Genomic DNA, 15,966 nt, shown 5'->3' with positions numbered 1-15,966 from the left:
AATAAATAAAAACATTGAAAAAAAAAATTAAAAAAAAAAAAAAGAAAAAGAAAAAGCTTCCAATTAATGGCAAGCTTCCAATAATATCTTGGGTGGTTTTAATAAGTAGATCCTTTGTGATTACATCTTATTGTGAAATTTCAATGAAAGGAAGATTCCACTGTTCTATACTTGAACTTGTTTCCTTTGCTTATTATAACAGCCCTATAAGCTAAAAGAAATTTGAGAGTCTATTTGAGAGTACACATGGAAAGTTATGCAACTTCACAGAGTATAATTCTATATTGTAGTAATCAAGTGTTAGCATCCATTGTAGCCTCATTAGGTTAGCCAATTTTTCAGTCAGTGCTTGCCCTAACTAATCAAATTTGTTGTTAATTGGAAAATTCAGTTGCTGCTAAAAAATGCTGGTTGGAGTTCATTATTAGGTTATAGTCATAGAGATCAAATATCCTATGCTAGCTTCTTTTATCAGTTATCTGTTATCTCTGTAAGTAAAACAGCATCATGGTTTGTAGCTTAAAATTGTTGTCACTTATTTACTTACTATGGTTACATTTCTTGAATTTTGTACTTGATATCTTATCTATAGTCTTGTATTATAAGAAGAGTCACATTGCTTCTGGCATTATTAAACATAATATGTACTTTAAGACTGGGTAAATAGCCTTTAAGTTATTAGCTTTCCTGATCATTTAGTTATCCTTGACTACAACTTGTATATTGCAATATGTAATAAGTATATATAAGTTCTACCCTATATAATTTACTTACTGTAAACTTTGAAATACCTCATCTGAAAAATGGGGATAATGATAGTTGCTACTTTGGTTAATTTGTCATGATTATATGAGATAATTGTTCTAAGTCAATTATTGTTACTGTTATTCCATGCTAATCAAAATGACAATAATAATACAAAAAAGCATATATCGAAAATAGTTAATTTGAATTTTGAAATAGGTTCTATGCATGAATTTTTGTCCTTCTTTCCTTGTTCTCTCCTTTTCACACTCATTACTGATAACCTGTTACATGCCAGGCACAGTGCTGATATAGACACACAAATGGGACATGGTCATTTCTTCACTGAAATTATAGCCTAATGGAAGAACTTACAGTTTAGTTTTAGTGTATCAAATATTAACTTGCATAAACACATAAGAATATAAATGCAAAATAAATACTCGTTTAGTGACCGAGTTCAACCAGAATTTATTCAGTATCTTCGTAGAGACCCGATATCCTGTGGACGTATTCATGGATGTTAGGTAGGAGGAAAGGCAGGTACTATTGGAGACACAGGTTCAGAAAAGGTATTTTCAACTTCCCAGGGATGAGAAAGTCATGTTTAGTATACTTTTCCCTTTTGGGTGGGGAATAACCTTACTTGAAAGCTTAAACACGGGTGCATTAGGAAACATGATTGGTGTTTGTCTTCCCTCATTTGAGTAAGTAGAGAACTAATGAATACTTAGTGTTTAAGGATGTTGGTACTTGCAGCATTTTGAGTTACATGAGTTAATTAATTAGTAGATTACGAATAGTCAAGATTATGAATTATGAAGCTATAAATTCTGATGATATATTAAGGTATATACTAATAAAAATTCCATTAACTAGATGTTTGCAAAAATTTATGTGGTTTTTTTTTTCCCCTTTTTCTTTCTTTTTTTTTTTCTCTTCAGGGCCTCTGCTACACCCAAGCCTGAGCCAGTCCCCGTTCAAAAGGTATGTTTCTCATCTAGTATCGCTAGGTACCACTTGATAGTCCTTCCTGGATCACTGTTATTTCCATTTCCTGTCTTAGGCCATAGTGACAATTTATAGTTTCAGTATAATTTTCCTCACAGTTCTTTTCCTTTAAAGATTTGGGGGCGGAGGGATGGAAATCAACACATAATTAGAGTCTGTAATTGTACCTATATTATTAAAGCATGATTTCCAGGGCCGTATATTATCAATAACTTATGTCCATATTTCTTACATCCACGTTCACTTTTAATTTGCCTATCTTAAGTCACATAATTTAAAGAAAGTAAATGTATACTGAAAATGAGTATCACAACTCTTTAATAACATTTTATTAGTAATATTAATAGATTTTTAATTGCATTTTTAGAGTATTTTGGATTAGGTTATTGACAGGTACCTTTTTTCTCTCATATATATCCTCAAAATGTCCCAGACCATTATTCGCATACAGGTGGTTTATACTTTTGGGGGGTTTTCCCCTTTATTTCACTTGTCCTTTTTATTGAATTCTTTATGTTGATGTGCTGAGACACTAAGTTACTTTCCCCCCTCAATTAGCTTTATTATTTCTATAAGATTAATTTAGATTATTACTTATTTTTTTTAAATATAATAGAGCCACATTGTAAATTGGTGTAAATTTAAAAAATTGATTGTTTTTCTTTTGGGATGGTAGGATGAATAGGTATTTATTTATGAATGTCTTAGGAACTTGTTTTTTTTTTTTTTTTTTTAACTTTACACTTTCTTTGGAATAGGGATTTGCAAATACAAATTAACATTTTGGGCGGAATTGACCTTTCTTAGTAGTTAATTTTTCTTTGAGAAACGGCAATGAAGAAACATCTAAGATCATTTTTTTCCTCATGTAACTATTAACTATTTATTTTGGAAAAGGGAAAGAATTTTATTCTATCTCCAAATAATATCTCAAAACATTCCAGAGAGAGAAACAGGTGGATTGTTGACATTTTTCTTTTAAGTAATATATTCATTCACAATGATTCATCAGAATGTGCACATTTCTGAGTTAGATGAAAATGGTCTTTGTTCTTCCATTTTAGCATACTAAAAAAATTGAACACTTAAAAATGTGCTGCTGTTTCCTCATGAGTCAAAATTCTATACTCTGGAGAGTAAACATTTTTAAAAGATGAAATTATAATTAAGACTCTGGATATTTTAAATGTTTCCATTGGCAATATTTTGTTTATTGTGGGGTATTTAAATTTTTTCCTTTTGGAAAATTTAAAGTGTATATTGACACGTATGATGATGTGTTTAGTCTTTTTGATAGTGTCCTGCTCTGAGTTCCTAAATATTTTGAAACTTATTTCATTTTTATAAAAAATATACGCATTGTGTGCATCGTGTTACGCATGTTGGGACCAGTTCATGCATGTTATGCTCATTGTTTTATCTAGAAACATGTAAAGTTTGGGCTGCTAACACGATTGTGTTTGTCTTTTTAAAAACCAGCTGTGTGTTCTTTTCAGTGAATCTATCTTGCATGTATATGGTGTGTTTTTGTGTGTGTTTATTTTTATTTCACATAGGGAGAACCTAAAGAAGTAGTTAAACCTGTGCCCATTCCATCTCCTGCTGTGTCCAAAGTCACTTCCACAACCAACACGGCCTACAATAAGGCACCACGACCCTTTGGTTCTGTGTCTTCACCAAAAGTCACATCCATCCCGTCACCATCGTCTGCCTTCACCCCACCCCATGCGACCACTTCATCACACGCTTCCCCTCCACCCGTGGCTGCTGTCACTCCTCCCTCATTCGCTGCATCTGGACTGCATGCTAATGCCAATCTTAGTGCTGACCAGCATTCGTCTGCACTGAGCGCTGGTAAACCTGCAGTTAATGTCCCACGGCAGCCCACAGTCACCAGCGTGTGTTCCGAGACTGCTCAGGAGCTAGCAGAGGGGCAGAGAAGAGGATCCCAGGGTGACAGTAAACAGCAAAATGGGTAGGTGGCCAAGGGTGCTTTCTGCTCTTATCCAAACTCTTCTTTCAGGCAGTTTCCAGGAAATAATCTATATCCCCCCGCCCCCAATCAGCTGTTCTTTGAAGGAACGGAGATGAAGTTTCATTTGCTTCATTAACATGTAGCTTTATATTATATATGTACAGCACTTTCTGCAAGGCAATTATAGGTTAACCAAAACCTAAATATGCATTTTGATATGTTATGAACCATGTAACATGCTCTGTAACTCTTTCTCCAAGTCCTGGCATAACAAGGAGCAGCTGGCACTTATAATGCAAGGCAGAGCTTGAATCTTTCTTTCTCAATTTTTCCGTCCTTTTATTAGTCACCAAAAGTTTAAACAGACTGGTTAAAGTTGTGTCAGCTTATGTATCTCACCCTAAGGAGACAGGAAGTGAGGAGTTTGAAAAGCTTTTTTTTCTTGGGAAGTAGTCTTAAGACAGAAAACAAATTTAGTTTTGACTCATGTCTATGTATGATGCATTAGCTTAGGTCGGATAGCCAGCAACATTCTTTGGAGATAAGCTTAGGCTAGAATTTAGTCTGTAAAAGCAAACAGTAATGGTAGAACAATAACATCAAAGGATGCATCACAAACATCAGAAGCAAAGTAGGGAATATTTTCATTGTAAAGGTTTTTCTAAAATGAATGGATTTACAGAAACGGGTACTAAATACATAATGTCAGTGGAAGTTTTAAAAATTCCATTCCTTGTGATTTTTCCCTTTTTGAGGTATTTTTTAAAAGATTGAAGTCCATTTTCAGCAGCCTCCATTTCTAGATGGTCATTTTAGTCTTTTTGGAATTCAGTGACCATACTTGAAGCCAAAGTCATTTGTGTAAAATCATTTTGATCAGATTTATTGTGACAAAAACGTGCCTTAAAAGGGAAATCATCTGCATGCATGATGGTTTTTACCAATGCCAGTTCCCAGGGAAGTATAATTAAAATAATTGCGTGGATAGGTCCTTTCTGAGGTAATCCCTTCCGAATGTTAATTCGTGTAATGAAGGGGCTGTGCTGTCTGTAGCACTGCTGCCATGGCAACCTTGGGGCTTTGAAATGGAAGGTGGCAGATCTCCAAGGCTGCTGCTGAGAGAAAGAGCAGGAGGTCTGGAAGAACAGCTACTGGTCCCAACATACGGTTTTGTGGTTGTGGGTGGCTTTTTAAAGTTTTGACATACATATGAGTAAAACTAGGGTCCTTCAAAGCAAGTTATTTCTTCTTTTATTTGAGGAAAAGAAATAGTACGTAGTGTTGGGTTGTATTTTTTTTTTTTTTTTGTATGTTTCTTTTCAGACAGCAGATTTTAATCAGAGTAGATATTCTGGAAAGAAAGATGCAGCCTGTCAAATTGTTGGCCCCATAGAAAACTCAGGGCAGAAGTTTGCTATGTTGATGAAATTCCAGTTTCAGTATATAAAAGTCCCCTGGAAGAAGTGTCTGAACAAACATATTTTCTCCTTACTAACGTATCTTGAAATTTTATAAGATAGTCTTCTGAATGGAAACTAGTAGAGGTAAAAGTAAAGTGAGGTTATGGAAGTGGGTACTTCATTTCAAACGTGGAACTATGAATATGAAGCTTAAAGTTTTGTTTTATAACTACAGCTTGAATGATTAAACTTAAAATGATTTACAGCTTATTATTTTCAAAATGAAACTGTAGGCAGTGGTGTAGTCGTAGGGCCTCAGGGATGGCTTTTTAATCAATGGACATGTGATTGCCGAGCCTGTGCCTGTGTCTAGGTCTGTGCAAGATTCAGGAGAAAAGGGGTTATCGCATATTTGGCATCATTAGCAAGCAAGTTACAGCTTTGCGTTTGCAAACTGGGTATATTTTAAAACAGCTCGATTTCAAATGTCCAGATGTTGGACAGTGAAAACTGGATCACCTGAAAACAGAGTGCCTGTGGTGTCTGTGAAATTCTACGACACATTTGCCGTGCCATTTCTCTCACTACATTTAGATTAGAGAAATCAAAAAAAATAGATCAGACACTTTACTAGTCAGTGATGAGTCATTTTGAAGAGGTGCGTTGACGAGTGTGTTTCCTTCATCAGGAATCAAACGGTTTTTCTGAAATCATTGTCAGACTATTTAGTAATTATGTGATTAGTAATTTTTTCATGTTTTTATAATATTACAAAAGGTATGCAAAAAAACCCTTTCAAAGTTGAGAGTTGTTACTTTTTTATTAATCACTTTTTATTTTAAAAATAATACATTACAGGAACCAAAAATTTAAAGAGTTCAGAAGGGTATAAAGCTAAATTTGTAAGTTGTCTTTTTCCTCAAAGCAGAAAGATTATTAGTCCTTAAGTGATTTAAAGTAACTGGCTCATATGCCAATTTGATAGGCATCGCACCCAAATTTATATAGGATTAGTAAACATAAGACACAAAAAGAGTATGTCTTCATTATGCATTATTACTGAGAAATAGTTATTCATTGTAAAGTATGAGGTCTATAATTATGCTGATAGTTTTAGAATATTTCTTAACAATACTATGTAAGTGTTCTTGTTCCTTCTTATAGATAATAATGAACAGGGCCCTTTAGGAAATTTTTAATCTTTCTTCTACATAAACAAATTACTGGTCTTGCTATTTTCCTAACTCCTTTCCCCACTTACTCTACTTAGAGCAAAATGGGACTTTATATTCCAAAGCAGAAGGAAAGCTATTTTGCATCAAGTAGTTTAAGTGATTTACCTTTTCGCTTTCCATGTGCCCTTGCATTATAATGTGCCACTGCTTTAAAGAGGTAAGTCTTTCATGTATCCTTTATTAATTTCAATTTTGTTGGACTGCAATTTCTTCTAACAGTTCCAATGTGTTATTTTGAAGAACTTGGCCTTGGAAGATGCAAAATATAATGGTACGGTAGTAATATTTTTAAATGCTTTTCTCTTTACAGAAAACACAAGTGACAAAGTTAGTATCCACATTACTGGAGAGGAAATATGGTGATTTATATATGAGTAAATAGCATGAATGTGTCCGATTTTTGCAAAATTGAGTTACATTTTGCAAAATAGCTGTCATTTAGAAGAACCATATTTAGTGTTTTCAATAAGTTTGGTTTGCATCGCTATGTTGTAGTGAATTGCTTTATGGCAAAAAATAGTTGTGTTTAACTTTTGTCATAAAATATATGTGGGGTTTGCTGTGTAGTGGTTTACAAGAGATAATGCTTGGGGAATGTAATTTGTGTGGGTTGAGACTATTAGAAGATAAAGAGAAAGATACAAGAGAAATCATAAACAGATGTACCACCAGTGAATAGCATATATAAAACTGAGTTGGTTTCCAAATTCATATAACAAACCAGTGTTTCCCAGGTAAAGTCTCTAAGAACCGTTTTTATTTTTTAAACAACGTTGCTGACAGTTTTAGACTTTTCTGTGTACTGTTGTGTGTCACTGCATAATAGAAAGTTTATGCATACCTTTGAAATTGGTTAAGAGAGATAGTTACTGACTTATTAAATGTCACAGGTAGTTGACATAGACATTGGGCATCACAGTGGTATACTTTAAAACCACGCTTTTGTGTCTGTTGGTATTGATGGTAAACTGGCTGGGGATTAATAGCCTTAAAATAGATAAAAATCACATTAGATAAGGACTTAAATTAATTTCGTGTTACGATTATTCTGAGCATGTGCTGAAATTTATCTACGTTGTAGATTAGAATGGGAAATACGGAATATTTAACCATCTTAGACACATTCAAGAGAATTAACAATCAAATTACTAGAACCTTTGTTCCAGTGTGGCTGTGGTCCCACTAATTAAATAATTAGTTCCATGTTATATACACATAGGAATATAGTGTATCAGCATACTAGTGAAACATCCTCAAACCCTAATTTATTATTTAAATTCTTACACACAAAGATTTTGACTAGTTACTAAATTCCAGTGTAACAAACAATTTGATTTGTAAAGGGCAAAAACTGGGCCTTGGAGAAATAAATTTAAGCATTTAGGTTAAATATGTAAATTCATTAATTTATTAGGGATTGCTGTGCACTGTTCTAGGTGTTTCTCAATTCACTACATGATTTAGTTCAATTTAATTGAATACTGACAGGTTACTTAATTTTCTCATGTCATGCAGCTTGTAAGTAATTTAAGATTCAAGCCTAGGGTTTTTGAAGCCAGTTTACTGTGCCTTCCTGTGCATCATCTGACTGTGACCCTGGCTTATTTGTTACTTTGAACTGGTGTTTGTTTTTAAATGGGTTGGGACAGTATGGATGAATAATATGCCTAAACTACAGTACTTTTTTTTTTAAACAAGCAATTAGGGGATCTACCCCGACAACAAATCTGTTTGTATGGTTTGTAGAGTGCCTTCAAATATGTTAAACATATGCCTATAGAAGAAGTCTGAAAGAATGGGAAATTGTAGTCCATTCCACTGTGGAGGAAAGAGGCTTCTGTAGATTGCACATTGTTCAGGGCACAGGGGAGGTGGGCAGCTTAGCCAGGGTGAGAAGTCTGGTCTTCTCATGGTCACATTGGCACAAAAGCTGTTGCAGTATATGATGGGCCGTTCCTCTTGGGCACATTATCTGAAATATGTGAAAATATTTATTCGACATATACAAATTGGCGTCTTTAGGTTGAAACCAGTCAAGTCTATACCTGCCGCAACTCACTACACCATAGAATGTTTCTCTCCCAACTTCATGTTAATATAAAACTTTTCCCCTAAACTTTAAAAGGTTTAAATATATATCTAAAATTCAGTTCAGGGGAGGTTATTTTGAAAAACTACTTACCTGCTATTTAAAATAGTAACGCAGAGGAAAGAATGCTTTGCGTTGTGGCTAAAGAGTAAGTATCTGTAAATATTGAGATCAGCTTGCCTCTGGCATCCCACCCCTATTCAGTGAAACTCAGCCCTCTGTTGAGTTTATGAAGCTGACTTTGATATATCTGTAGCAAATACAGCTAACTGCCAGTGTTGGTATTAAAACTGGTAGGCAGTTTTTGTCACTATGTTCAAAATGAATTACTAGTTACTCTGACTAAACTTCATGGCAGAAGGGTTGATTCAACAGTGTTTTCGAAAACTATGTAGAGTTTATACTTCAGTCTTCATAATAGAATAGAAATATACTTGTTTTTAATGATTGTATGGTTAATAGGTTGTGTGAATGAATTATGTTTTGAGGTTTTTCTTCTTCAGATGTTATTAATGTAGTGCCTTTACTATATCATATCAGACATGCCTTTCTGAGCAATAGGTAGGTAACTGATAATACAAAAGTATGGGTTCCTACAAATCTGTTCTGAACTTACTGGGATTTGCTTGTCAGTAAGAGTGGTGGTAATGACAGAGGAGATTATGAAAATTGGGTGATCCAGTATGCTGCCTATATTTTCTATTATAATCACATTTTTATTAAAAATTTTTTTTAATGTTTATATATTTGAGAGAGAGAGAGAGAGAGGGGGGGAGAGAGAGAGCATGGGCAAGGAAGGGGGCAGAGAGAGAGGGAGACAGAGAATCTGAAGGAGGCTCCAGGCTCTGAGCTGTCAGCATAGAGCCTGACGCGGGGCTCAATTTCACGAACAGGGAGATCATGACCTAAGCTGAAGTCAGATGATTAACTGACTGAGCTACCCAGGTGCCCCTATAATCACATTTTTAAAAAATAAGAGAAAACATCAAATAGGCTAGCATATTATTTCTTTATAATACACGATTCAGGGATAACTCTTTGGCTTTTAGGTTTTTATTTTAATTCCAGTTAGTTAGCATACAGTGTTATGTTAGTTTCAGGTATAAAATATAGTGATTCTTTTCCTTTTCTTTCTTTCTTTTTTTTGGCTTTTTGAATTTTTATTTTAATGATTCGGGATAATTTTTGTTAGAAGGTTGTATTTGCTATTAATATATACTTCATATATTATGTGAGTGAAAGACTTTCTCTTATTCTGCTCTGATTTTAAGTGATTCTAAAATGTTCTGTTTCTACATATGACATCTAATAATTATTTTATTCTCTGCCTTTTGTTAGGAACATAATAGGAATTCGGATTCCTGCTAAAAAGAATTTATATAAACCTAGAGATATTTTTAAACAGTGGATCTTTCTCTGTTAACAGTGTAACAGAATTTTGACTAACATGTGTTCATTTTTGTCTGTGTTTACATGTTTATTTTGAAGCATGATGTTTGTGTAATATCTTCATGTAAATTAATTGTTTTAAATTTCATTATTTCCTTTTTGTTTTCTTCTCATCTTTTTTCTTTTCTCTTTCTTTTTTTTTTCTTTGCTTCATCTGTGTCTATTTTCCTATATCCTGGGAACATCAATGTCTTATCTACTCTGTCACATCTTTTTTGTATGTATTACTCCTCCTTCAGTAACCCTGGCACCGTGTAAGTACCTAATCAGTGGTTCCTTTTTGTAATTTTCATCATTGTCTCTCTGTAACTTTCCATCCTGCTTTTAGTTTAATACTACCAGCAAACTTTATTAGTGTCTTTTTGCAAGAATTTTCACATATGTTATAAGGAGCATAGGAAACATGTTTCTCCTGCTAGAGAACTTCATATAAATCAGTGGGTATGTTTTCCACTTCTTCAGTGGAAAAAACTTAGTAAGCCGAACCTTCAGGGAAATAAGTATTGTAGACAGTGTATGCTGGAGTTAGTGACCTCGTTTGGGCTTTCCTCGTTAATTTTTTTTTTTTTAATTTGAATGTAAACTTGCTAATTGTGAATATCTACATTTTGAAATAAATTATTTGCTCTTGATAGTTAAATTTATGTTCTATCCCAACTACATTTTAAAAAATAAAATCGAGATTACTCTCTCCTTTCATCATAGTCATCAGAGTGTAGAGTTTAGAAACTTCGTATCACTTAACACAAGGCCTTAAGCCGTGGTGAATATCAGAGTCTAAGGTGTACCATGCTTCCTGCAAGTATGTCATGGCTAAGAAGTGTTCTTAAGTGGTGTCATTTTATTATTCTTAGTGTACTTATTCTTAGCTTGACACTATTGTTTTGTATTTTTATAGACCAAATCTTTTGTAGAAAATAAAAGAGTTTTATACTGGAAACTGACACCACTTAAGAGTAAACTACATTCACTAATTATAGAGAAGTTTAAACTGTAAGTTTCATAGCTAAACAAAATTTTTCATGTAATTGCATGAGATAAATTGTTGTCTGTTTAGTAAATTATATCTTCCAAATACAGTGTGTTTATGAAGTGCTCTTTGCGTATTCTAATTTTTTAAAATTTTGTTTTAAAAAGGATTAGGTTTTGTTTAAAACAAAGTAAACGTAAATTAGTAATTAGTAAAATATTAGATATTTCACTTACAGAATCTTAGAATTCTACCATAAACTATAAATGTTACTGATTTTATGTGTAAATACTATTGATTCTGTTTTTTTATGTAAGCGGATGACCCATCATCTTAGAATATGCATTGCAAATGATGTTTTTACTAATCATGAAAGAAAACACATTATGTGATCGTTCCTATGCATTAGGTACTTGGGAAAGCACTTGACATACACTGTCTACTTATTCATTCCTCAAAACAACTCTTTAAGGATACAATCCCCCTTTCTCAGATGAGTAAGATTGAGATTTAGAGAAGTTAAATGACTTGCACAAAACACACACTAAGTGAAGAATGTAGTGCTTGAAACTATTATCTGTTCCTAAAGCCATTGTTCATATTAATCTTATCATGTTCTTCACCGGGCAGAAATTCTTTCAGTGTACTGAGACAGTTTTGATAGTGTGACTATTCAAATGACAACAGTCAAGTGGCATTCTGACAGTACTGTGATTTTCGAGCAGTGAGTTACACCCAACAGATGTTGCCACCCACATCTGACACTCTGAGCCCTTTCTCTTCTCAAATCTTAGTCTGCTAGTCGAGACTTGGGCTCCTTTTTCTCTCCTGAAATGATACTCATAGACTCCAAAGGTTTGCATTTGTCATATTTGGGGGCGGGGGGTGGGTAGAGGAAGAGAACGTAGTGTTCATTACCTTCAGTAGATCTTAGGTTAGGATGTTAATATATATTATAAATTCCTTAATATTTATGCCTTGTTCATAGAAAAATGAATGTTCTTAACAAACTCAAAGTTCTTGAGCTCTGTAGTGTACAAAATCCCTTTCACATTTATTATTTCATTTAATGCTCAGAACAGTGCTACTCTGTATGTGATATTCTTATCTGATAAAGGAAAAAAAATAAGCTCAGTGAGATTCACTTGTCCAGAATCACATATCTAAAAAAGTCACAGAGCCAAGATTTACATCTTGGTGTATTGATAAATATTTCATTGGTTTCTGATATGCTACACTTCTTATTCTCTGCGCTGACCCCACACACAACTTTATTCAGGATGAGAGTTATCTATACACAGGAATGAGAAAACTGTAGAAAGTAACCGCTCTGACCCTTTTCAAAATTGGAAAATTTGGAATTGCTGTCTTAGCCTGTACTAAACCATTCTTAGTTCCTGGGCCTGGTGAAGATTTTTCATTTAATTTTGTAAAAACCAATACATTTTGGCAACCTATTGATATTTAACGGTGGTTGTGAATGAATACAGTCCATATCTGTGTTTTGTTAGGCATAAGATAGATATAAGAACAATACAAATAATTTCAAAAAAATTTTTAACTACTGTGGACTATTCAGTTCTCATTATTTTCCTTATTTTCTTATTCTTTTCCTTTTCTTTATGCATGGAATCTCTCTTCTGCTGCCTTCTTCTGTCAATTAAAAGGAAAACTCCACCTAAACGGTAACCCTTCTCTTGAATATTATGTTAACATGTGAATACCTTTTTTTTTTTTTTTTTTTTACTAGTTAAAGATAAAGCAGGTCTACTCTAGTTTAGAAGGATGCTTTTTTAAGAAAATTGAGGCTGAGTGCCCTTGGAAAAGCATGAGATACAAAAAAGAACATTGATATTGAATGTATTAATTACAAATTATTTGGCAGAGGATATTTTATCCTTAACATAATTTAAAAGTGTTTAATTCTTTCTTTCCCTCTTAACCTTAGTCCACCAAGAAAACACATCGTGGAGCGCAACACGGAGTTTTATCACATACCGACTCACAGTGATGCCAGCAAGAAGAGACTGATGGAGGACACTGAAGACTGGCGTCCGAGGACTGGAACAACTCAGTCTCGCTCTTTCCGAATCCTCGCCCAAATCACTGGGACTGAACATCGTAAGTGAATACCTAGGGATTCTGATAGGTGAATGGTCTCTGCCATAGAGAATAGCATTTAGACAGATGGGCAATTATTGGAAAACAGTAATTTTCCTGAGGCAGTTTACACTTAAACTATGCCATGCATAATATGGGAGATGTAAATAAGAAGCCAGCCCAGGTCACGGTGAAAAGTGTTGCAGTAGTAGCAGCAATGACTATAGTATAGCCGGTGACAGCATGATTGCGAATGTTTTTTAGTGGCTCTGTGCAACTTGACCATTTGGTATTGATGGGTACAGGTAATTGCTTAAATGATTTTTCAAGTTAAAAAAGTAAATTAATATTGGATGTTGCTTGTTATATTTCAGTGAAAGAATCGGAAACTGAAAATACAAAGAAGGCAAAGTAAGTTGTCCGTTTTTTTGGTAAATTGAATGCTTTCCTTTCCTGAATGGTCTCAATTTGTTTTTTCATAGTTTCAAGTGTAATGGTATGGCGTTTTGTGTTTGCAGCTAGAAGCTAAGCATTTAACTTCGGTGTCTTGTATGGGACTTAAATGTGGGACTTAGAAAACTTACGGATTTTTAAATTAGTAGATATTTCTGGATTTCATGTGTAAGGATAATTTCCTTTAGTATAGAAATAAGTGGGCAGAGGAGTATATTTGGGGATGCTTTGCTAACACTACAGATCTGTGTGAATGAGTTTTATGTGTTGTCTTGTAGTAATTTCATTTTGGGCATAAAAATGGATGTTTCCAGGAGGGCTCTATAGATTAATGTCTGCATTTATAAAAATGTTCTACTCTTAAAATCTTTGCTATTAAATAAAACAGCTATATGAAATTAAGCTTTTATAAAGCATGTTTTCTGCATGATGATCTAAGTGTAGAAACTTTTTCTTTCTCTTTCTTATGACTCTTCTATCACTTCTCTTCTTTTCTTTTCTTCTTTTATTTCCACAGGGAAAAGATACCCCTTCACGTCTTTAGTCCCAAATACACAAAATTACGTGACTGGCACCATGAAGTTTCAGCACGTGCTCTTAACGTACAGTGATTTATGAGTCTTGCCCCCTGCCCCAAGCAGCCAGCACATACCTTTTCATTCAGTTTTTCTTTTTTTCCAACCTCATAGCAAAATCTGTATTAAATTTGCCTTACAAAAAAAAAAAAAAAATAGAAACCTTTTCTATACTTTTCTAACCATTTCTTGCTGTTGTGAAAAAGAGGAAGATGAATTTGTTTTGTGCTAATCAGTAGCTCACAAATGTTAAACCAAGAGAGCAAATTAAGGGACTGGATCTGTTCGGTGGATTTCCATGGGTGTCCATTGTTACTAGGGTAGTGACCTTGGAAAAGGAATTCTTTCTGTAAGTTGAATTTGGTTGGTTGTGTGAAGCAGAGACAGATGAGCAAATAATGTCCTTGTCTAATTTGGAAAATACTTCCTTTATGTTACTACATTTCCTAAGATTACTTTTAAATTCATTATTACATAATGTTCAACGTGGGTTGTAAATTACTCCTAAGCAAATGTGAGGAGGTAAGAGAAAACAGAGAAGACTGTATTAGAATAGTTTGTTGTAGATTTGGGTATTTTTTTTTAAAGCAGGTACTCAGGATGGCTCCGAAGAGGAGGAGGCCCAAATTTGGCTCCTATTACAGGAAAGCAGAGAATTCTGCCCCTACTTGCATTGGGGAAATAGAGTGTTCTTTTGGTTTGGTTAGTTTCAAAAATCCTCCTTGTTACCAAAGGAAATATTTCTAAACTGGTGGATGTTTTTAGGGTATAAACAACTTCCAGGCATTAACTAGTAAGAAATAGAAAAGATAATTTTGCTTTGTTTTTAAATGAACATAAAGTAAGTTATAAATGATTCTTTATGTGACATCAGAGAAGTATTTTACTGAGTGATAAATAAACAATTGTGTGTTCCTGCTGTTCCTAGGAAACTATGTTTTGGGCAATACATGCAAGCTAACATCTGACCAGAAATGCTTTCTGTTTTGTAATATAATGTATTATATATTAGTTATACATTCAATAATAAATGCATTTTGAAGTTTGGAAAAGTACTGTAATAAAGTTGCCTTTAACTTAGCTTTGTAATTGTTTTCTGTTTCCCTGAAGCTAGTAATCGTGTCATCTAAGACTTGTTATACTACCACTTACATAAAATAAATAATTCTCTTGACATTTCATTAGGAAAACATTTTTAATTTTGCGAGGCTGCTAAAATGAGTGTGGACTATGATAAAGCCCTGTATTTTTTTTGTGTGTGTCTGAATTGTCATGTTACTTAACATAATGTCTTACGTGAGTAACAAGAAGATCAGTTATAAGTAAGCTCTATACCCAATGCGGGACTTGAACTCAACAACCCTGAGATCAAGAGTTGCATGGTGTATACCCATGGAGCCAGGCAGGCACCCCCATTCAGGGCATTTTTGTTTTTCCAGGTTTTTGTTTTGCTTTGATATCATCATAGACTAGGTCAACTGCCTGATAATTTGGAGAAACTAACATTAATTTCAGTTAGTGATTACTATTTAAAATTTAGCACACCAAGTGTACTTAAAAATAATTCTAAGATTTTCCTGTGCTCATTTCCACTGTACTTCATAATATGCTAAGGTGTCTTTCTTTTACTGTAGCAGTTCTTCTTCAGATACTGCTTGTGATTTTATGGTCCTGACATCAATCCATTATTACTATGTCTCTGGCCTCTGAACGGAAATAGACCTTCTTTGACCAGGCTTTCTTATACCTAATACTTCTCATTCATCTCAAAAGATGATATTTGAAAGTAGGTGGAATCAAATTCTCATGAAAATAAATGGTGGAATAAACAAGGTATTTCCCACCAGGAGCCAAATTTCCAACTACAGAGTTGAGAGAGAGTGCAACTAGATGAGAGTTTTAAGTAAATAAAAGAATTTCTTCCTAATAAAGGCAGGAGAGCATGTATAGAACTTTATACCTTGA

General features: G+C 34.0%; 1 protein-coding gene across 16 annotated transcripts in view; it reads left to right on the top strand.

Moving 5' to 3' along the window:
- Positions 1-15,966, top strand: part of PDLIM5 (PDZ and LIM domain 5) — a 224,962-nt gene that overhangs the window by 121,684 nt on the left and 87,312 nt on the right. For 4 of the 16 annotated variants that reach the window (XM_040478180.1, XM_040478191.1, XM_040478222.1 and 1 more), the window contains 6 exons: positions 1,689-1,731; positions 3,312-3,730; positions 10,143-10,157; positions 12,541-12,558; positions 12,822-12,994; positions 13,348-13,384. In XM_040478180.1, the coding sequence (XP_040334114.1) occupies positions 1,689-1,731; positions 3,312-3,730; positions 10,143-10,157; positions 12,541-12,558; positions 12,822-12,994; positions 13,348-13,384 (705 nt within the window). Of the gene's footprint in view, positions 1-1,688; positions 1,732-3,311; positions 3,731-6,675; positions 6,693-10,142; positions 10,158-11,186; positions 11,729-12,540; positions 12,559-12,821; positions 12,995-13,347; positions 13,385-13,943; positions 15,082-15,966 lie in introns of those variants that run through there. The other 12 variants (XM_040478245.1, XM_040478257.1, XM_040478231.1 and 9 more) reach the window with 9 other exon arrangements.

Source organism: Herpailurus yagouaroundi, unplaced genomic scaffold, assembly GCF_014898765.1.
Source record: "Herpailurus yagouaroundi ecotype Mexico unplaced genomic scaffold, PumYag 28, whole genome shotgun sequence".
NCBI lineage: Eukaryota > Metazoa > Chordata > Mammalia > Carnivora > Felidae > Herpailurus > Herpailurus yagouaroundi.
The sequence above is the reverse complement of the archived record's forward strand: the minus strand, read 5'-3'. Positions and strand labels throughout refer to the sequence as shown.